Consider the following 22840-nt stretch of genomic DNA (forward strand, 5'->3'; position numbering starts at 1 on the left):
TGCACCTAGTTAAGTGTCAACGTCGATGTAGAAGGGCATCACCTACGCCTTTAGCTGTTGTTGGTCGCCACACTTCCGAGAACCACCCCACTGAGAATTGTCCTATGACACGCGATCGTGAAAGTAAACAGAAATACCAGTTCGGATCGACAAAAACTTCGCTAATACAAGGACGTTAAAAAAAAAAGAATAATATTTACTTAGTAACACGATTTTGCATACCTTTTCATACTCAACTACACTCATTGCACAAATTATGGGAATCATCCATCCTCCGTGGAAAAAAAAATCTGGGGCAGTGGCTGCCGAACACAAAGATTAAAGAAGAAAAAAAAAAAAAAAAAATTGCACAGATCCGGCCACTGCCTCTATCGATCATGTCTTAATGTTAACCGAATACAGGGAATTCGGTATCCAATCCTCAAATGAATCTGAACCTATCTTGGTGCTGTCAGTAATCCTGCCGGAAAATTCACTTTGATAAATCTAGTAATCGTTATCTTCTGATGACGTTTGAATAAGCAATAGGAGTATGGATAACACTCAAATTTTCACATACTCAAAACTGATGATGATCGTACCAATAAAATGGTATGGCCATCATCGGTTTTGGATAGCCACAATTACCTCTGTGCCACCAAGGTGCAAATGAATAGCAATGATACTTTTGGGAAGAAAAATGCTGTTTGAAGTGGTACGATACCGTGGCACCTCGTTGTGAAGGTATTGCATACGAGAGATTGGCACTAAGAGTAAAAAAAAATGCCTCGTAACTTTAATATAAAAATATCGCGTGTGGGGGGCGGTTGTCATGAAGACCTCATGGTATGCGCTAACACTGGTCAAAGTTAAGATTCTTGGAACTTTGCGTACAACAGTATGCTTTCATCTATCTATCTATCTATCTATATATATCGTGATGTGGATATAAAGTAAGGTGGCGAATTTGCATAAAACCATTGATGGTATGATAAATTCAAAATGTTCCACGTCAGGTATATTCCCCTACCGAAAAACGTATATTTTAAATTTTAATATAATAATTTTTATTTCAGTTTCAACTATTCTTTATATCCGCGTCACTAAGTATACAAAAATAAAAATAAAGTGCTGTACGCAGTCTCTACTTCCCTACGTTTTCTACGTGTGCAGAACAGAACACGTAGAACTCGTGCAGCTTGCGATGAAGAGGGACAAAATCTGGTATGGTGGTGTACCATGGAATAACGATTGAAATGAGAAGATAGCGAGAAACTTCGAACAGGCAGAAGGGACATTTATAGAGGTTGTATACGAATTACCAAAAAGGTGAAGTTACAGAAGTCGATATAAGATGCTCGAAAATATAATCACATGATATCGTACTGCATATCATCTCCTCTAACGGCTAAACAGACCTGACAACGGTGAATCATGCTCGATGTAATCGTGTCTATAAGATTCTATGGTAACAAATCCCTTTATTCCATCAGCGCAGGTCTTAGCTCACCTAGTGGCCGAGAAGTTGGCTCTCGGCTTGCAATGCCTCCTCCAAGGGTGTCCCGCGCATGTTCGATCGGATTTAGGTCTTGCGATCGAGCTGACCACGTGCTGGCAGTCGTTGTATATCTTCAGTTTTAAGATATTCCTTCACCACGCGAGCTCTATGTGGAGTGGTGTCGTATATGAAAAGAAAATATGGGCTAACCGCACCCCTGAAAAGTCGCACATAAAATTCCAGGATCTGTTCTCGGTGCCTCTGCGCAGTTATGGTATCCCTATAAAATACGAAGAGGAGTGCGGTCGTTGATCATTATTTCGTCCCACACGAGAACACCATAAGTGTCCCTTTCTCTCACGGTGCAGCATTCCACGTTGTCTCCAGATGAAATAACGTATAAAATCTGTTTGTAGGCTAAAACGGGACTCATCAGAGAACAGAACTGTACCCCATTTGTCAGGACAAAAAGTCACGTGTTCATGGCACCAGTTTCGAGGACATCATATGATTCCGTCTTGCTGTTAGTCAGATAGCGGTCTGTTCCGGTTGACGTAGACCTCGTGCGACCTTGGCCAGCAATTCTTGTAATGGCTCCTGTCTCCTAAAACTGTTTCCATAGTGCCGAGACGACCCTGCGTGACACATCAAGCCGACGGGCCACTTTCGCCTGCAATTGCCTTGCTTCAAGTCGTCCAACGGTTTGCACTCTCAAGAATTATCTAAACTACGATGACTTGCCATCCTGAATGGAGATGTTTCTGTCTCACTGAGCATGCCAGAAAAAAAAAAAACGGGAAATGAAGCGATGTGGTCGTAACCCGTGTTTTTTTATAGGCATGAATAATTTGCATAATGTGGGGCTCTGTAAGAGGCCGAATGATTTCAATTAGATGCTCGGAATTGACATGCTACACTGGTGTGCAAAATTTAAAGGACCAACACTATTTCTAAAAGTTAGAACAACAAAATAAAACGAAACAGCCTGTGGCGATTTGCATAACTGTGGCCGTTCAGTAGAAAACTGGTGCACATGCAAAAATTTGTATTGTGGTGAGAGGGCTCACATAAACAGATAAAAGCAGCAGTTCGGCAATTATGTGCAAATTACCGAATGGTGAGCACGATTGTTACAGACGTTCGATTGGTTTCATACAGTTCGATTGGTTTCATACAGACAACGAAATGGCCAGTAGACAACATCTCGATGACTTCACCCCGTGATCGAATAATTCGGAAGGTCGAAGTGCGAGGAGTGTGACTGCAGAGTTCGGTATCGCCCATAGCATCGTCTCACGTGCGTGGTCGTCCACGAAAAACAACGCCCAATGATAACCGCTATATACTCCTACAGGCCAAGAGGGACCAACATCAGACAGGGAGATCCGTTGCAAACCAGCCGCACAGGACGCAGGATATCGCGGTTTACTGTGGCCACACGACTCCACAAAGGTGTACTGTTTGCCCGACGGCCAGTACGCTGTATCCCTTTAACACCTGCTCATCGGAGACGCCGTTTACAGTGGTGCACCGAACACAAGGAATGGACAGCAGCGCAATGGGGTTAGGTACCCTTTAATGATAAGAGTAGATTCTGGCCATCAGCTAATCTGGCGAGAGGTTGGTACAAGGCATCACCCTGCAAACATCACTGAAAGGGATCGATATGGCGGTCGAGGTGTTCTCGTATGGGGAAGCGTTTTCTTGGATGGACGTACACAATTCTTGATACCGGAAAGCGGTACTCTAACCAGTGCACGCTACTGTTCTGAGGTAATCCCTCCCCATGTGCGTGTGTTCCGAGGTGCCATTGGCCCGGAGTTCGTGTTTATGGACGATAACACCACACCCCATCGCGCTGCAGCTGTGATATGCTTTTGGAAAGTGAGGACATTGTTCGTATGGATTGGCCTGCCCGTTTTCCCCCATGATCTAAATCCCATCGAATACATATGGGGAGACGCCTAGCGGCACGTCCACACCCACCAGAAAATGTTCATCAGCTGAAGATGGCGCTGACAGAGGAATGGACGATGTTACCGCAATAACTTATCAACGACATTGTTCTAAGTATGGACAGGCGGTGCAAAGCCTGCATCGACATTAGGGGTGGCCATATCTCCTACTGAGGACCGCCTCTTCCCTTTGTTCCATCTTTGGCAGTGATGCATCTGTATCATGGCAGCCAGAGCTATGTTGCTATTTTTGAATAAAGCCCCTCTGTACTGTTTTTTGTTTCTTTGTTGTTTCCTTCATCATTTCTGTACCTCACGAGATTCCCTTGGTATGCTTTTCTCATATCCAGGTTTGTTTGTTTGGGGATTTTTTTGGCGCATGGGCGTCTATGGCCATAATGCGCCATCATATCCAGGCCACTCCTATGAGAAGCTACAGGTGAAAACCTGACTGGTCATTAAGTTTTGCACACCGGTGTAGGATTCCTATTATATCAAATATTCGCCTTCAGCTACACTATTCACAATAAAATATTGACGAAAAACATTTTGTTCTTTAATTTTATCGAGCAGTGTGGAAAGAAAGCCTAGTGTTTACCGAGCCCTCTCAATCAACCGCTTTTGCTGTGGCATGTAGAAACTGTACCGATATTAACAGCAGTTATCTTCATGGCCCCCTGTTAAGCATCTATAGTGGCTACGAGGAACGAAGGAAATTACCCGCGGTACCCAAGCACCTTTATCCTTCTGCAAAAATGATCGGGTACATAGTGTGCATAGTGTTAGGGTCGGGCGCCACCTGTGGTTTCCCACATCTGCGCCATATGTACACTGAAGAAATACAGAACACTGTAAATGCCAGAAAAAGTATATATATATATAAATATATATATATATATAAAATGAAATAAATTAAATAATAAAAATTTAAATGATCGGGTACACTATTTCGGTTATCGCTATGTACGCAAGGCGCCTTTTGTTCATTGTGGCACGAAATACCATAACTAGATTGTATTTTTTGACATCGCCGAGACCTTGACCGTCCTTGACAAGTAGTTAAAGAAAGACTGCTGGAATCAAGAATGCAGCAAGCGTCCGCTGGTAAAAAGAAACTCAGCACGAAACCCTTACTTTGTTCCAGTTGTAAAATGAAACGGCGAAGAATTTGCTTACTAACAATGAGTCAAACATCTTATCCTGAAAGAGGAGGAAATGGTTTATTTAATTAAGACCAATCTCCGTTGGAATCTGTTGCGTTACATGAGATAAATTCTTGTTATGTCCACCTTTTTTTCCCTGTGGTTGACAAGAAGCTATTTTTGATCAATTGTTTACAATGACTCAACTCTCAAAAATCTTTTTTACCTTCGGTTCGGCAATGAAATATGTGAATCCAGTTTGGCATTTCGCCAGAATTTTTAGAATATAAGTTGGGCTTTTATTCCCTTTTTGTGCATAAGAACATCCGGTGAAAGCATTTTTCTATTACTCATCTCGATATACAACGACCCCATTGTTTCTAACATCTGCCCGACACCATTTTGTTTTTGTAGCACGCCCACAAGTCATAATTTTAATTATGATGGATGAACAGTACGCATGTCATAAACTAAGTACTGTCAACCATTATAATTTCATTTTAACAGTAATAATTAACGTTAACAAGCCATTAATACACTAAATAATAAATTATAACAAAGAAGAAAACCATAAATGCAGTTGAAAGGATATTAATTTTCATTTTCAGGGTTATAAAAAATTATTAATTTTTTTTAAAATTGATACTATGAGTCAAAATGTAATATCTATGAAATTGGATACTAGATGGCACCACCTGTTACTTTCTAATCGCTAAAAATATTTTTATTTAATTATTTTTAAATTAATGTAAACGTCGCAAATCATATTTTAATTATTTTATTTTATATTATTTTTATTTTAATTACTTTATTTAAATTCTCTGAATAAAATTAACATTACGTGTACAGTATTCAATATTCTTTTTTTCATATACAGAAACTTGGAGGAAGTGGCGGAAATAGTGGAACAAATAGCCCTGTTCCCGGAGGTGAGCATTATTTTTTGTCATCGCTTTTGAATAATAATAATAATTAATAACTATTTACTTTCTGTGTGTAGTACTTTTTAAATATGAAGGCTGAATTACTGGTTTATTTTATTCGTCACTAGATGGCACCAGTTGCATTATTTCAGTAACATTGTTCAGATATTAAGAGATGGGAAATATTTCCAGGAACCGTATAGAAAATGATGCATCAGAAAATCTTGCGGTGTGGAAAAGGTTCAATTTTCAGAATGATCAGTGACCTCATGATAAAATTATTTTATTCTGCTCAGGTTGCAATTTATTCTGAAAATTTAGATTGTATTGATATCAGAACTGGATTATAAAATCGCTTAGGACAGATGCAATATTGTATGCTTTTCAGGAGATAAAAATTTTAACAAAATAAAAATAAAACAAATAAAATAAAAATATTAAAAAATCTAAATAATAAAATAAATCTAAAAATCTGAATTAATAAAATCTAAAACTAATAATAAAGTAAAATATAAAACAAAAAAGAGAAAAATATAAATACATACAAATGAAAATTTTAAAAAACCATATAAAAACTAAATAATTTTAATCTATAGATTAAATATGAATAAAATGTAAATAAAAATTTGAATATAAAAAATAAATAAATAAAATTTAGATAATTATACATCTTATATTAATATAACACATTTTCTCTCGCTATGGCCATTCATTAATACTTTGTAGAAATTATTTTTAAAATGTTTGTAGTCCTTCCTCATTGAATTAAAGTCCTTCCTTCTTAGAATTAAACCGAAAGAGAAGTATCGAAAAAACTGTTATAAACCCATATCATACAGACAACCCAATGCATTCTAAAGCAATGACAGTCGCTATTGAACATAAACTAGATAGGTCCAATAAGCGTATCAAATGTGTGTGATAGATACTGCCACTTATTTAGAGTTGAGAGGCAGATGGTTTCAGCTTCACCTTTACCCTTCCCGTCTGGGCGCTGGAGAGGCATCGATCCATAATTACTTCACGCCTGTACCTTTGGAACTTGGCCTAACACAAACATACACATAGTGTTCCCTAAACCAGACACCGAGGAAATGGTGTGTAGTCTAACGGGAAGCCATTTCTCATCTTCCCCCACCCAATCTCTCCTTTCCAACTGGAGATCACGTGAGAGGTAGTCGCGTGTTCGCAATATCATCAGATGAGCGTGCACTCTGGTGTTGTTACTGATCGTAATCCGCGGGCGGCGGAATGTCAATATTTGGAAAAATATCGTTTATCATCCCCATTCATCAGAATCCTCTGGGATGAATGATAAAAAATGACGTCAGTGTGGATTACTCCATACGGACTTAATCAAAAATGTGCAGTCACTGATAAAGTCCACTACTTGCTTCTAGATGGCACCACTGTGTTTTTCGTGCTGCACGACAAAAAAAGTAATTTAAAAACATTCCTAATCCACCTATCTGTAGGATTAAGTTTTTCATCATCAGTAAGCGTGTATCACATTCACGCACCGAACGCTGCTGACGTCATGCCCCGCTTCTTTACGTGCAAGTTGTCATTTAGTTAGCTGCTAGGCAAGTGTCTTTCTGCACTAATCACTTTCTAATATGCAAACGCACTGGTAAAATTACTAGGCGGGATAGAGATTATTTTATAACAGCTGCTTCGACTCTAACAATCAATAAGCAGGGCTGGACCCTCACGCCTTGCTGAAAGAAGACTGCAAGTCCTTTAGATATCTAAAGCGATTAAATAATTTTCGTCATCAGTTCCCTTAACGAGAGTTAAGAACGCTCCACACCTCGCATTTCCAAATGTAAGCGGGCACTACTATTTTTAAACAAGTCAAATGGTGGACATATTCGAAGGTCGATATCTCCGACTGACCTTCAAGCGTCGTTAAAATGTTCTCCGTAACTAACGATCAATAGCGCTCCATTTACCCTTTGTGAGCAAGTGTTTCTTCTCGCTATTGACTCTCGCTACCCTTTTTTTATCCGCCCAACTCACGTCCTTCTGACGCACGCGAGGTAGGTCCGATTGCTCACCAATCGCTTGTTTACAGCGACTCACAGCGGAAGCGAAGGGTTGTAATTCCGAAGTTTCATTTCCGGTGTCAAATATTAGTATAGTGACAGTCTGATACTTTGCACCGGAACCTGCAGACACAGTAGGACCTTTCACCCTTTCGTTGGGTCGTTGTTGTGTGTTTATAATGCCCCGTCCAAAGGTTGGAGTTCTGCCGATATATCGTCGATATAAAGCCTGTAAAAAAAAGCGAAACAATTCAGGTAATTGTAAAAGATGTGTTGGAGAATGGCTGTGTGCATGAGAGACAGCACTCGCAAATGTGTGCGTCTCTTAGTACAAATGCTGTTTGTGTGTATGTGAGATGTTGACTGATAATTAAAAGTAAACTGTCAGTACAGAAGTCAAATTAATGAGAACTTATTCAGCATAGTGGCAATTTAAAGATAAACGTTTATGCCAACCGATTCAGTTGCCGTTAGGATAAGAATCCCAGTACAAACCCACAGCTGTCTTCCCCTCATAATTTTGGCCACCCCCATAGCTGAATTTTACTCGCTCAAATTACACCACGGCTGAATAGAGAAATTCGACAAGTCTTTGATGTTGTTTTCTAGGTTAGGCTTAACTTTAACAATTTTATTCACGATAGACGGCAGCTTAATCTATCACGAATAGTTAACTGACAATAGCAAAAGGTGGGAGGAGCCCTAACAATAATATCTAGTTTGCGAACCGGTTGATCTAATCCCTTGACCTTGTTAGTTTCAGCATCCTTTCCCTTGGCTTTCGTTATCATCTTTCCCTTGAAGTTCAAGGTCCACCCTTTTCCATGAAACCCTTGGCAGGTTTTCACCGAAAACATTATCTATTGAGGAAAAACAGTAAAAAAAGTGTAAAAAAAGGGGCTTGGTAGTATGAAGGAACTCGAAAAATATTAAAATTAAATAATAATGGGGCCGAAAATAAACACAAAGCTGTGCTACTCGTATTAGATCGTGTGCACTCTTCCTTGTACATCTGTCTGTTCTGTTGCTTCCTGTAAACGCCTTGTTGTATGTTTTTCCGGTTTGATCCGCTTTTGGCTGCCCATTGAAGCTTTAGGGAAACGTACCTGTTGCCATCGCAACCGCCTTATAGCCAATGCTAAGACAACATTAACCATGACCTTGAGATGGTATACAGCTGTATCGAAGTGACCCAATCCTTTCCTTTCTCCCAGGAAAAATCACTGGTGAGCATCTCCTACACTACCAGCAACACGTTTGTTGCAGACTACGTCGGAGTTTTACAATACTTCGACTCTTTGCCGTGTACCTGAGCAGGTATCGATTGGACCAAGGTTTCAATTTTATCTGATAAAAAAACATTGTTTGTATGTGCAAACCCATACCCCTCCCCCTTTCTTTCTTCAAAAAAAATTTGCGTGAAATGTTTGAAACAGAAGCTGGTAAGGACACCCTGACCTTCCTCGCCATCTGATAACCACGATTGGAACACGCATATGTCTGATAGATTAGGATAACAATCTCCCTTCCTCCTTCGTTTGACCTTCACTTAGTCATTAAACACGTGTAGGCAAGGGAGACTACGCGGAAGAAGCGACTGGCCGGACCTGAACAGACGAAATCGTTGGCCACCTGTTCATGAACGAACGTAGAAGTTTGATGGATTATATTTACAGTTCCCCGTTTCCAGAAATGAACTGCCAATTATGTTCTCCTAACTTTTTGTAACTTTGTGCACATTATGTTCGATATTTAAACAGTAAAAATAACTGACAAATCACGTCAGATTACTGCTACTGCGGTATTAGTTTGTTTCTGTCTGTATTTAGGCTTAGTGGAAAATCTTGTTAGTCGGCTGCTATGCAACAGCGTATCTATCTATGTAATCTTGAACTCGCAGTCCACTTTAGCCATCTAGCTGGCGCATTTGATTAACTAGATATTAAAATATTTAATTTTCTCAATATTAACTCGATAAATAAAAGAAAATGTCTATTTGTTGAAGCTAAAATTTACGAATAATTATTTACGATGAGCTGATGATGAATTCGGGAGTTTATTAGCGTTAAATAAATTTTATTTCGAAGTAAAATTAAGTACATACAAATTTATAATGTGTTCCATTAATAGTTAATTTAGTAATCTGTGATGTTACTGGATATAGCGTACTCGATTTAGAACTTTTCATTAGCGATTATGCACTGAAGGTGATGAATGCTTCTTTTGATAAAAAAAAATTAACATGAAACTCAGCATTTATTTAAACAGCGTATTTCCCTCCATCAAGGGTTTATTCGTTTTTGCCCTATTATAGTTTGTTATATTGGTAACGAACAATAAGCACTAGACAGACAGAGAGTAATCCATACAAAAAGAGTGACATTTCTCGCTTTTAGTGATGTCGCTTATTCAGAATCTTCGTAATTTAGTGAGAACTGCTCTTGTTATGTAACTGGTCATACAGCGCTTCAGTACACCGGTTATCAGTTTGAAGTCGTTTCGTATCTCCAAACTTTTGTTTCTTGTGCGCCTTGTTCTCACATTATCTTTCTAAATCTCTTCCCAGTTTATTGAAGTACAGTACTTCATTAAGTCGGCTGGGAACATAGAACTAAGATGGAACTCCTTCCCCGAAACTGGAGTTTTTCATCCAGCAGAACAGACAAATCGACCAGAGAACAGCCCAATTTATGGACATACCTATTATACATGAATATATGAGTTGACTCTCGGGTGGCCCTAATATGACTGTTTTTGAAGGTTCAACCTGTTGTCTGCTAGTAGTGATAGCATCGTATTTCCCACCCTTACTGAATCCAAAAATTGTAATAATTTTCACCAAAGAAGCGCATCTCAAAATAAATAGAAAATATTGGAGTGAATGTGGATACTGGAGAGTGAGGGGACTTAGAGTAGACTGTGCATAGTTTAGACCTGTCATTCTTCACTTTCTGTAACGTCCCGTTAATTTAAGCGTTGTGGGGCTTACCTGTTTATTAAAGAATGTCCCTGCTGATGAAGTATGAATGCTAGCTGAAGAGCTGTATTGTGAAATAATGTGTCACAGAAGCTCGCTAATTGAACACCCTCCCCGGCATGAGTTTTTCACACGACACAGTTTGGTATTTGACAAAATAGTTGGTCTGCTGGAATCCGTGACCTTCAGTTGTCCTTTTAAACGATTCGCAAGGATGCCACTGGGGAATGCAATAAGTTCTGCACTTAATTTCTAGACAGCGACGGACTTCTCCGGTGAAGTAGTAACTGCCAACCAGAATGCTTCAGTATTTCTCTGTTAGGAATTTCTATTTAGTTTATAAAAAATTCAACCAGCAGCAGAGACACCTAATGGAACAGTCCAGAAACTTCCAAAAGAAGTGTGCCGAAATATTTGATAAAATAAACATCTATGGCCACTGAAACGTTTTTTTTTTTTTTTGTTTGTTTTTTTTATCGTCTTTTTACTTAGGTCTTATCTTCCTGTAGATATCAGAAATATTCCTCCTCATTTTGGGAAACAAAGGTGTAAATACCTAATGAAGATTGAAATATTGTTCATAAATAACGCATTTGTTTCTTATTATGTTATGTTTCTGATGTGTTGATCAAGTAAATGAAGTCTGTTTCCTCTTACTTTCTGCTTCGCACAGGTTAATGATTTTCAAGAAGCATGAACGCGGGGAAATCTAATATGACTCGGCTAATTCTACGAAACTCTCTCTCTCTCTCCTTTCCTTCCTTCGTTCCTTGTTATTCTTTGAACTATCTTCTACCACGAACTCGCAAAACATCCGTCGTGATGTCAGCGTTATTGGTTGGGGTGATGCCTTCCGTAAAACCGAGTGCGCTAGAAGTAACTCAAACAGTGCCGGTGTTATGTGCGGTCACGTGATCGACTCGTGTGACATCGTCGAGCATTAATTGCTCGCGGCGTTTATTAGATCCTTTGTGCCGACACCTGTACAGTCTCTTGTTCGTCTCAATTATCTCATCCACTGACGCATTGTCCTTAAATAGGAAGTGTGGAGTGCCACTGCTGAAGTGAGCCAATTATATCAAGTACTTGGACAGCAGCACCTGTCATTATGTATAAACCGGCCATCATGTCGCTGTGGAAACAGAGGGCCTTTTAAAACGTGTTCATTTTAGGGCAGCTGTAACCATGGCAACATGCTTCATTAGACATTGTTCATATATGGACTGTATTATCTTTCGAGATGTGTGCCCTTATAAAACGCTAGATGGTCCTAATACGCGTTGGTGCAGTGTAGCCAATTAGTAAAACACAAATTGTGTTTTACTAATTGGCTATACTGCACCTACTTATGTTTAAGAGTCATCTGGATGTATTTTCTGTTACTGAATTTGTTTTATTTGAAGGCCAAATTACCGCACACCACCAGACCGGAAATTAGATACTCTGCACACAGCAATGAAGTTTCCTGTCTATCCAGTGGTGAAGATGCAACGAGAGATGTGTTGGGTTTTGGAAGCTTTTGTTGCGTGGCTTTCAATGTGCCGCTTGTATTTGGCTGCAAATTCGGGAAATATATGAACTTCCTTCCGTCTTGACACGATTCGAACCCAAGAATTGAACAAAGTCACGTGTATTTATAACGTTGCTATTTACTTTTCTTTTGCTACAGAAGTCACGTTTTCTCGAAATTTTTTCTTTCACACACAGAAAAGGGCTCCTTCCTATACTTTTGGTAAAGCAGTGTAGGAAATATATATATTTTTAAAATTTTCTTTTTTAACGCCGTTGCACACATAAACGTGCAATTCTCGAGCGAGTTATGAAAGTTTTAGAGGTTGGCAGAACGGCGAAGAATTGCTGCACGTGCTGGTCTAGTAGACTCCACGAAGAGGTAATGACGTAACCCTTGGCAACCACAAGTTAAAGCGGAATAATGGCCATTCGAACATGCAGTCTCTTCTCTCTCTCTACTTTAGATAAAAGTGGAGCTGTAGAGAGAGAGAAAGAGAGATTTGTAGGGGGTGGAGGAAGAGAAGAGAAAGAAAATGGGTTTCTTTTGTGAGGATTCAAAGGATGTCTTGTGGTTGTGCCCAAAGAATGCGAAGGAAAGAACTGCAACTGTAATCCTGACAGTGACTGAATGGTACAAACACGGTAACCATGAAAACGACGATTTGATTGACGTCACCTAGTTTGTTCTAGTTAAGATCAACTTAGTGGTGTGGTCAGGTCAGTCCAAAGAAATTCCCAACTTGATCCATTTAATCCAAGGCCGCAACTCACCCGATAGAACTGTTTCCGTCGTTTGCTCCGACAAGGCAATCTTTGACATCGCTTCGGACTTACAGCTGACACCTCATCATTATCCAGAATGCACTCTGCTAGGCATTACGTGACTGACGCCCTAGAGGAGTGGATTTCTGTGATCAAATAAGTAGTAACCGTCGTGATTTGGTAGGTAATGGAACATAAAGGTGCGAGCTCGGAGGAACCTTTCATAGTTTCTTCTTTCCTTTCTTTTCCATCAGATAGTGAGTAAACTGGCCACAAATATAGTATGTTTTTTTTTTTTGTTTGTTTTTTTTTTTTCCACAGAAAAACCCTAGCTTTTATTTCACTTAAAACAGACAAGCTGACCTTCAGAACACGTAATTTACAAACGCAACACGCTGGCGCTTCTTGACTTCAGTTATTTAAATCCAAACAATCGGACGTGATCGAATAAATGCTACTATAAATAATTTAGTTGTTAAAGATAGAAGGAGAAATCTCAATAATTAATAATAAAGATAGTGGATAAAATAAAATAAACAGAGAAGATGTGGAAAATAAATGCAAACTACTTCTGAAAAAGCAAGTATTGCTCTAGCAGGAAAAAAAAAATCCAATTTGATTTCTCCAATTTAATTGTTCTACAGACGAACAAATTCCATTTTGATTGCTCCTTTCGATTGTTTAAACAAAATGTTCTAGCAGACGAACAATTTCCATTTTGACTGCTCCAGTTCATTTTTTTAAATAAGTAATAACAAAGATGGATAAAATTAAATAAACAGCGAAAATGTGGAAAATAAATGCAAACTACTTCTGAAAAACTAAGTATTGCTTTAGCAGAAAAAAGAAATCCATTTTGATTTATTCGGTTCAATTGGTCTAGCAGACGAACAAATTCCATTTTGATTGTTTTAAATTCCATTCTGATCGTTTTCAATTGTTTTAAAATAAAAATAAAAAATGTTCTAGCAGACGAACAATTTCCATTTTGACTGCTCCAGTTCATTAAAAAAAAAAAAAAAAAAAAAGACTGAACTCGAGCAGACGACACACCACATATTGCAATAAACAATTGTATTACGCATCACATACAGCCATTTTGAAATACTAAAATAAAAGTTATCCAACCAGCAAAGAGGATTCACCAAATCCAAAATTAAAGTTCTTTTATGGTATGGAACTTTTAATGATTTTGTCTACATCTTTCGCAGCAGTTTGCATTTAAACACAATGCAGGTAAAAAAACGCATTATAAGCATCTTTTGCTGGCCAAAAGTTAAAAAGATGTAAAACTACTCCATGTGTGCATCCTTGCATTCAGTTACACTAATAATGTATTTTGAATTATTTATAAATCACAATAAACGCAACCGTCTTTTGAGACTGTAATTGCACCATCATAAATTATTTGGGCTTCGTATTCCTTCCGCTAAGAATTATAGGTAAAATCTTCTCGAAATTCTACCCTCCACGCGCATCCAGCTAACCCCCCCAGTGTAGAATTAATGTCTGTTCATTACATATTCGTCCAGTTCGTTTGGTTCGTTGCAAATGCAGCGAGCGGGAAAACAGCTCATTAAACAATCACAGTGGCCGTGCGCAGCTCCCGATAGGTTGGCAGTACATAAAAGTGGACGCTGTACATAACGTTTTAAGAACCCATTACTTACAACACGAAGGTTGACTGAGCTGTTTCTGGAAGGAGACGAAGAAAATTAAAACTCGCTTTCTCCAAACAGCACAGCGCTGTCATCATTAGTATAGTAATTTCGTTTTTTTTTTTTAATTTGCATAATTATAGTTCGAAGTTTTATGCTGGGCAATTTGTTAAATTATTTCGCTTTGCAGTCACTGATAGAAGCTTAACAAGTTTAATTGCTATACGTTTGGATTTGTTTCGTATTTACAGAAATGCTGGTTTGTTCAATTCTTTATTGCGATATTTTGACGTGTCGTCTGCTAGAACTTTTTTTTTTTTTTAAACAATTGAAAGGGAGCAGCCTAAATGAAATTTGTTCCTCTGCTAGATTTTAAACAATTAAACGTGAGCAGCTTAAATTGAATTCGTTCGTCTGCTAGTTCACATTTTTTAAACAATTAGACGTTGAGCAGCTTAAATTGAATTCGTTCGTCTGCTAGTTCACATTTTTTAAACAATTAGACGGGAGCAGCCTAAATTGAATTTGTTCGTCTGCTACAATTTTATTAACAGTTGAAAGGGAACAGTCTAAATTGAATTTGTTCATTTGCTATAAAATATCTGTTTCTTTCAGTAGTCGTTTGCGTTTATTCTCCTTATCCTGTTTATTTTATTTTAATTCTAATAGGGAAAATTATGTACCTTGCTGGAAAAAAAAAAAGAGCGAAAAGTACAAAATACTTTCTTTATTTTGCTGCATTCGAAAATCTGGCTTTTCAGCAGATTCTCTTTTGTTAGACACAGCGAAACGATGCGTTGGATATATGTGACTTTTAAGCGACGATTATAAGTAGTTATAAATATAGACACCCCCAGAAATATGCCCGGACCATCGCACCTGGCTGAAATTAGAACGTGAATCCGCATACGAAAAAAGCGAACGCCGAAAGTGGAGCCAAAATCTGTTGTTAGACAGGTGCTGCTGACAGCATGTATATCCATGTCTCGCGACTGCACGTGTGACATTCACTCGTGACGTAACCAAAGGGATCTAAACCTATTTGCTAATGAAAATGCTCGCCGCATACTTTCTGTTGGTGTTTTGCCCTAACGCTTTACAGCCATGAACCCGGTCCTGCATCTGACGATCTTATGAAGCAGTCGTCTGCTCCGTCTTGCCAATGTGGTTCCACCGCGAACTTACTGGCTCGGTAAAGGATGCTCTCCCCTCTAGTGCGAAGAGCTACGAAAGATAAACATTCGCGTAGCCAAAGTCCCGCAGTGAAGGACAGGGAAAAGGGGTTACAAGAACACCCCAAAGCGTCCGGCAAAGGTCACCGTCATAGAGGGTTTAGTTTGCACTTGAGACGTCGACACGTTACGGCACCCATAACGAGTGCGGATGACGGTAAGGCTGTCTTTATTTAAAAAAAATAAAATTAAATTAAAAACTGTAGTTGTGGATATTTTTTAAGTTAGCCGCTAGATGCCGCCACTATTAAGGGTTCAGTTAGATAAAATAAAAGGTTGACCAATAAACTTATCTATTATAATAATATGTGCATGCTCAGTTGATTAAAGGTATTTTCTTAATAAATTTTGGTTAAGTTGGACATCGTGGCAGACCCACAATAATTTTCTTCATTGAACCCTACCAAAATTTAGTTTTGTTTATCTGAAATGTCAACGTAATCATTTTAAGCACTCTGATAAGCACTGAAGTTTCCTGTAGAAACAAAACTGAGAATACCGTATTTTTCGGTATATAAAACACACCCGTTGAAAGAAGGCAATACTGTATAAACAATAACTTGTTTATATTTGCCATTAGACTTGATGAACCTGTTATCGAACATTATAAACAAGGGTTGGGATCTCTACTATTCCATTGTTTATTTTTATTTAAATAAATTTTTGAAAACCATATTTTCGTTAATAATTTAGACATTGTTGTGCGTCTAAAAAAATAGAAGGTAGAAATCAGAGATTTAGATGCTTTGGCCTTTTCTTGGTAAAAGTGATAATATCACATATTAAAAAGAAAAGTTTTCCTTAGTGTAGTACCTGTTTGCAAAAAATACCGTCTGTTTTGTGAGTACATTTGCTTTCGACTTTTAACTGGAACGTCTCTCCCACTGTGCCTTGACTTTGAACCTTCCTTATATAAGGCTCAATATACAATATAATTTTAGGACATATCTTGCGATCAAAAATTTGCGTCTTATACACTATAAAATACGGTAAATAGTGGCCTAAACTGCACTTGAGTTCTGCAGATTGCATTTCCCAGATGAGAAGAAAGAATGTCCCACATAATTTTCCTAAGGTACTGCGAGTTTGACGCGTTACTTAAATTCCATGGCAGAATACGCCATAAGATAGTCTTCCATGGACACTGTCTTTTGATAAATCCAACGGGTTTATACTTTAGCTATAACAAAGATAAACAGAATTTTATTTTGACATCTTCTGTCTCTCTAGGCACAAAGATGCAGCAGTTTTCTGGCAAAGAGACACACTGGCAACGTCTTGCTAGCAGTTAGAGATCGCCAGGAGTGATAAGTCCAACGTTATCACAAACAGGAATTGATAAAGGAGAGTTGACGAAAGGTCCCTTTAAGTGTCCATCAATTCCACTTTCTTGGATCGTTTACAATTTTAAATTTCCTTTAAAAGAGTGAATGTTTTGTTTGCTGCGATGCTTCTCTAAAGGTGTTTGTGTTCGTGCGCGACACCTACTGACATAACTATTTGGCACCACAAAAATCTACTTCACGTATCAGTAAACGTTACAGGAGTGCTCTGAACGCCATCTATTGTGTCGATTATACCGAAACTAGTTAACTAAGCAATTCTCTGCCAGTTCGCGTTTATTTATTTTATTCTTATTGTTTTTTGAATTAATCGAAAGTTCGTATGTCCTCTCTTGACATAAAGGTGTCTGACGTAGCGCACTTTAGCTGCGCGTGAGTGAAACGCACAAGTAAGCGCGAAAACAAAATTAATTACTCATCGCTTGTGTGTGTCTGGCCTGTATGACGAGAAACGAAATGCCCGCAGGATTTAATTACGTTCCTTGCAGCAGTTAAATAAGAATTCGCGGTTTTTAGCGCCTAGGGCGTTCTTTAAATACGAACCGGCCCTTTTTATTTAATTTGACGAGGGCGTAATTAGCGATTTAGGCGTCATTATAAATACATATTAAGTTACGCGCGCCGTTTGCAAAATTAAATTCACTTTTCGTATTGCGGATGCAGCGACCCCTGTGTGAGGTAACGTAATTACCATTAATTTTCGTTATCAGCGTGCAAATTGATTACAGCAGATGCAAGGTGGAAGCAACACAAGGATGCTTAAGTTGATTTTACGAATTATTTAAATGAGGTACTAATAATGTTTTGAATAATGACTACAGTTCATCTCATTGGAGCTGTTAAAAACCTCAAACTAGCTTTCTCCGTTATTTTATTTTATTATTTTTTTAAGTGTTTATTGGGACTAGTGATGGACATAGTCGACAGTCATTGATTATGGAATTTTTGAAAAAACAATAAAATTTAAGAATAAAAAATCGAATAAATATATGATTCGGTACAAATAGGAACAACAGTTCCATCTATCGATTTGTAACAAATCGCTATGTGATTCTTAAAGAATAACGAATCAATCTATGTACCTTTTTGTAGATGAGAATCTCACTTAATTTGATGGAATAATAATTAATTCCTACGCATTTTTTTTTATCGATTGAGGAGTCCTCTTGCGTATTTATTACGAACTAAATGGCTCATTAACCGTCTTCAGAGTTGTGGCATTTCGAAAACTGTTAACCCGCATTCAAATGCTCCTCACTGCCTTATAAAGACGGCAGTAACAGCTGTTAATAAGAGACAGGGTCAAGGTCTAACGTATTTGCATCACTCTTCTTTCTTTGGGACTCTTTCCACTGTAAGTCTGCGCAGTCTCGGTGGATCTTTCGAATAGTTTGCTTCCTGAATGAAGACTCCTGCAGTGTTGCGCGATATATTTAGTTTTTTTCCAATTGAACTTTGGGATAACCGCAGGTATTTGTAATGGGGTTGGGCCAAGATAAATAAGTACGTTGGTTTATTCTGTGCTTCATTTTGCATTTGACTTGCGACACCCCCCCCCCCTCCTGATTGTTGTTAATAATGCGAATGAAGAAGTAGACAGTTTTATATCTGGCGAACTTGAATGCCATTGGATAAAGGTCATGGAATAATATCCCAAACAAGGAAAAATAAATATATTCTTGAAACATGCCACTGGAGGACGCTGTATGGAAGGTACTTTTTGGGGCCTTTAAATTTGTTGATGATTTTATCGTAAAGCAGACAAACGGACCTTCAGAACACACGCCGCAGTTTAAAAAGCAGTCGCGCATTCCTTTTTAAGATCAAGGGATGGTGCTAGGACACCTGGGGCGTGTCCGTCCTCAAGGGCGAACAGAAATATATGATCTGTCTATGATGTGCTCGCATTGCATATAACAATTTTCTTTATTTTGCTATTTAACTCCCTGTCTATCCAATGTTATTTTTTTTTTTCTTTCGCTTGTAGCAGTTTGTCTTTATCATAAAAGTCCATCCCCTCATCCACGGTTAGAAGAGATTTAATGAATCCCATAACAAAAGAACGCATTCCAAACTCTAGCGAACAAATTCCTTCTCTGTGACTTCGTTCAATTTATTTTTCAATGACTGCAGAAATACTTTTTAAAAAAAACGTACAGATTACACCTAGATGAGGACAGTCGTTAATTGCTTTTCCACTTGGATGGCGAAGGCATTTTGTAAATACACGAGGCATTCGTTTATAAAAATACGCGTCTTTCATAAACGAAAAGAAAGAAGTGCTTAATCTTGCACTCTTGGCCTCGCGATAAATTATTCACACGAGAAAGTTTTGGTGGTGTATTTGAAGACATCGCTTGAAACTCTCTGAATACAAGTCTAAACAGAACCAAACTTGAGCGCATGCTCAGGAGTATATTACATTGAATTTGCTTTTAAAAATCTATAGCAATGTTTTCTTTAAAATTTTTGGAGAAATTTGTTCACTACAAAAGACACGTGTCAGAAATACTTGGCAGGGGGATGCTTAAAAAATTTGAGTGAACGCTAAAAGTGCGCTTCAGAAGAAATGAAAAATTTCCTCGATTTGTTGAAAAGTTTTCCACACAAATGGTTTTCTGTTAGCAGTATTTCAATCCATAAGGAATCGAAGGCCAGACCCGGGCGATCTGCATAGTTTGACCTTTGAAAGTTAAATATCCAGCGGAAACTCTCTAGCATCGAGTGAATTTATTGATGAGCTGAAATGGCTAACTTTCTTCGTGTTTCTCTTTTTTCGTTTATGCTTTTGCTACAAATCTAAGGAAATTCTTCCTGTCAGTTGACATGCACTACCCAACTACTAAATCAAACTACTGTGAAGTGTCGTGGAAAGCTTATCACCATAGCAACAGCGTTATTCTTAGAGAAGCTAGTCAGTTTGCTTTTATACCGAGTCAGAAGATGTCCACAGCAATGCTTGAGATAAAACTAGTTTGGAGAATTATCTGGCTTTTAAAATGTACCACTTTGAATTTACTACTTTCTCTCTCTTTTTGCTGTTGTAAATGTTCTCTTATATTTCGGACTTTCAAAAAACTTAAAACTTAACTGCGTGTGTTATTTGTCTTGTTTAAATATTAACTGAAGATTAAGTTTAATGTTTAAACTATTGTTTAAATACTGCTTATAAATTTTATAGTTTATTCTGTGGAGCAATAGGTTTGTTTCTTGTATAATATTAATTCTTCTCTTTCCTCCATCAAGCTAATAACCTCGCTTATCCGTGATGTATTTCATATAACTCAGTAAATGGAACATACTAAATTTTATTTTTGTTGAAGAGATCGACTTGGAAATAATATGCAAAAAAAAAAAAGAAAAAATTATGTCGATTTAAACCAGTTCTTTGAATTTTTTTATCACATTTCAAAAGTGTGATTAAAAGTTCAAAACGTGAGAAGCGACTCCAGGTAGTAGACCTATATTTTGATCATCAAATAGGTCTCACTCGTTAAAAAACAAATATCAAACAATTGGCCTTTAATAAATTTTAAAAATTCCTACTTTAAGTCCACTAAGAACATGAGGTATCAGTTTATTAGGTCTGTAAATCGTGTGCTGTTTAGTTGGGTGGAAAACAATAACTCCGAGAAAACAAATGCAATCCTCGCCCGAGACCGACTAACTTGGCCACTGTGTGATAAAAGCCCGTATGAGTTTCTGTTATCTAAATGGGACTCGAACCCAAGCCTTTTTCATACAGTATGGAAGGAACGATCATAACCACCGTGTTGCCCGAATGGGAAAAATCTGTACGGCTTCCTTTCTTCGTTTATTCTGGAATAGCTAGAAATTGGAGAAATTTTTTCTGTAGGCAATCCTACTTATTTTTCTAGTAGATACCTGCTGAGGAAATATCACGTGTTGATTCACTGATTACTCAGAATCCACATCGTTGTTATGATACAAATTTAGTGCCATCAGTGAATCAGTTCGTGATACTAATTATTAAAAAAAATACCAATTAAAATAAATGTAATTGTAATTATATTTTACACCGAGTTCCTCACTATAAAGATTTATCTTTCATCCACTGAACTAATAATCCAATCCAGAAAAATCAAATCAGCCATCTTGGAAACTGGTCGCCATTTTATATTATTCCGATTTTATAAATTATATTACAATGAATGAAATTGAAATCTGTTATATCACAGATTTTATAAAAAAAAATAATGAATTCCTGTGTTCTAAAAGCAAATAGAATTGACACTTTGCCATCTTGTATGCTGATTTTGGAGTAAAAATTCGAATTTATTGTATTCAAAGGTATTTCAGAATCTGTGTTGTTAAGTTTATAGTACGATTATAAATAATATTTTTTAATATAATGCATGTGAAGCCAATAATATTACTTTTCCTCGGTGATCCAAGTAGATTACAGAATTTCTGCTGACATTCTGTCGTGGAGATTGATTAGACTGCAAACACCACTTGATTTGTTTTAATTTATATCATTTCCATAAAAAGCACGTTCAACATCCACAGTTGAATTACATCACTTATAATAAGATATTTATCTGGGTTTACCCGCCATATCATACTACGCGCTGTTTTACAAAATTATTTATACTGTAATACCCTTATTTTTATTTCGAATTATCTACTTAATTCTGGTTAATATTAAACTTCAAGACTTTTGTGTAAAACTGAAGAGCGAGATAGTGGACAGACATATATTAAAGAACGGCTTTGATAATAAAGATTTAGAAATATTAGTAGGTTTGCGAATACCCTAGTGGACAAAAGTTAGAGTTGAAGTTCAATAATTTTCAAAATAATTGATAGAAAGCCATGAAATTTGGCATGGAAAGTACATTATGTTATTAACACATTACAGTGCACTACGTGAACTTATGGGTAAAGACTGCCCTTTCTGAAATATGCAAATTAACTCAAGAGTATCCAGCAGAGAAATTTGCACTCAAGACAGACCCTCGGGCTATTAATGAGCGCTCAAGAATCCTGGTAGTAAAAGCTTTCTGTTCCATGAGCGTAGTACATAACTCGTGTGGGGTTTTAAGGAGTAGTTAACTAATCGAAGGATTATTTCCTCAAATAATCCTTACATGTTCAATGGGATTCAGGGCTGAATTTGGTGACCACTTCATTTGGAAAGTGTTCTCTTTCTGAAGAAAGATCTGTGATCTATGGAAGGGGATGCATTTGCGCCCCTAAAGTCTGACACAAAAGGTTTAAAGATTTCGTCATTCGGTCACAGCTCTAAGTTGTTTTAGGATCCTTCTTTCGCTCTCCAGATTGACGATACCTTGAGAATCGATCCTCAGATTGAATCTGGATTCATCTATGGACATCACATTGGACCACTGCCTTAGGTCCAACTGAGTCCTTGGGTTCACCTTATCGCAGAGAAGAGCCAGTTGAAACAGGCTCTTCTCTGCGATAAGGTGAGCGAAACACAAAGGGTGTGTATGGTGTAAATATAGGAAAATGGTGTGCAAGACGATATGGTATGAATTTGCATATAAAAAAATGGTGTGCAAGACGATACGCCATTTTCTCATAAGCAAATTTCTGCCAAATGATTATTAGAAATTTGCGTGTGAGAAATATGTTCATGCGCTCATTTGGATTTGCATCAGCTACTTAATCTGTGCGCGCTAATTCGATTTAAAAAAGAGTAAGTGTGCAGACTAGACTGTACCTTAACTTTTGATCATCAGCATATAATTTAAAAATATGCCTTAATATTATGGAGAAGACCGAATCCTGCATTTGGTAAGTTTTATAAAGGTTATCGCAAATGGTGCT

The 22840-nt window shown here is 37.7% G+C and overlaps 1 protein-coding gene across 5 annotated transcripts in view; it reads left to right on the top strand.

Annotated features, from left to right (window-relative positions):
* The window catches only part of LOC150079383 (5'-AMP-activated protein kinase subunit gamma-1-like), a 383429-nt gene that overhangs the window by 125865 nt on the left and 234724 nt on the right, over window positions 1-22840 (top strand). For 4 of the 5 annotated variants that reach the window (XM_090383409.1, XM_090383412.1, XM_090383411.1 and 1 more), the window contains one exon: window positions 5452-5503. In XM_090383409.1, the coding sequence (XP_090239535.1) occupies window positions 5452-5503 (52 nt within the window). Of the gene's footprint in view, window positions 1-5451; window positions 5504-15539; window positions 15841-22840 lie in introns of those variants that run through there. The other variant, XM_090383413.1, reaches the window with a different exon arrangement.

This window comes from Mastigoproctus giganteus, chromosome 10 (genome assembly GCF_048544385.1).
Source record: "Mastigoproctus giganteus isolate SK-2022 chromosome 10, ASM4854438v1, whole genome shotgun sequence".
NCBI classification, from domain to species: Eukaryota; Metazoa; Arthropoda; class Arachnida; order Uropygi; family Thelyphonidae; genus Mastigoproctus; species Mastigoproctus giganteus.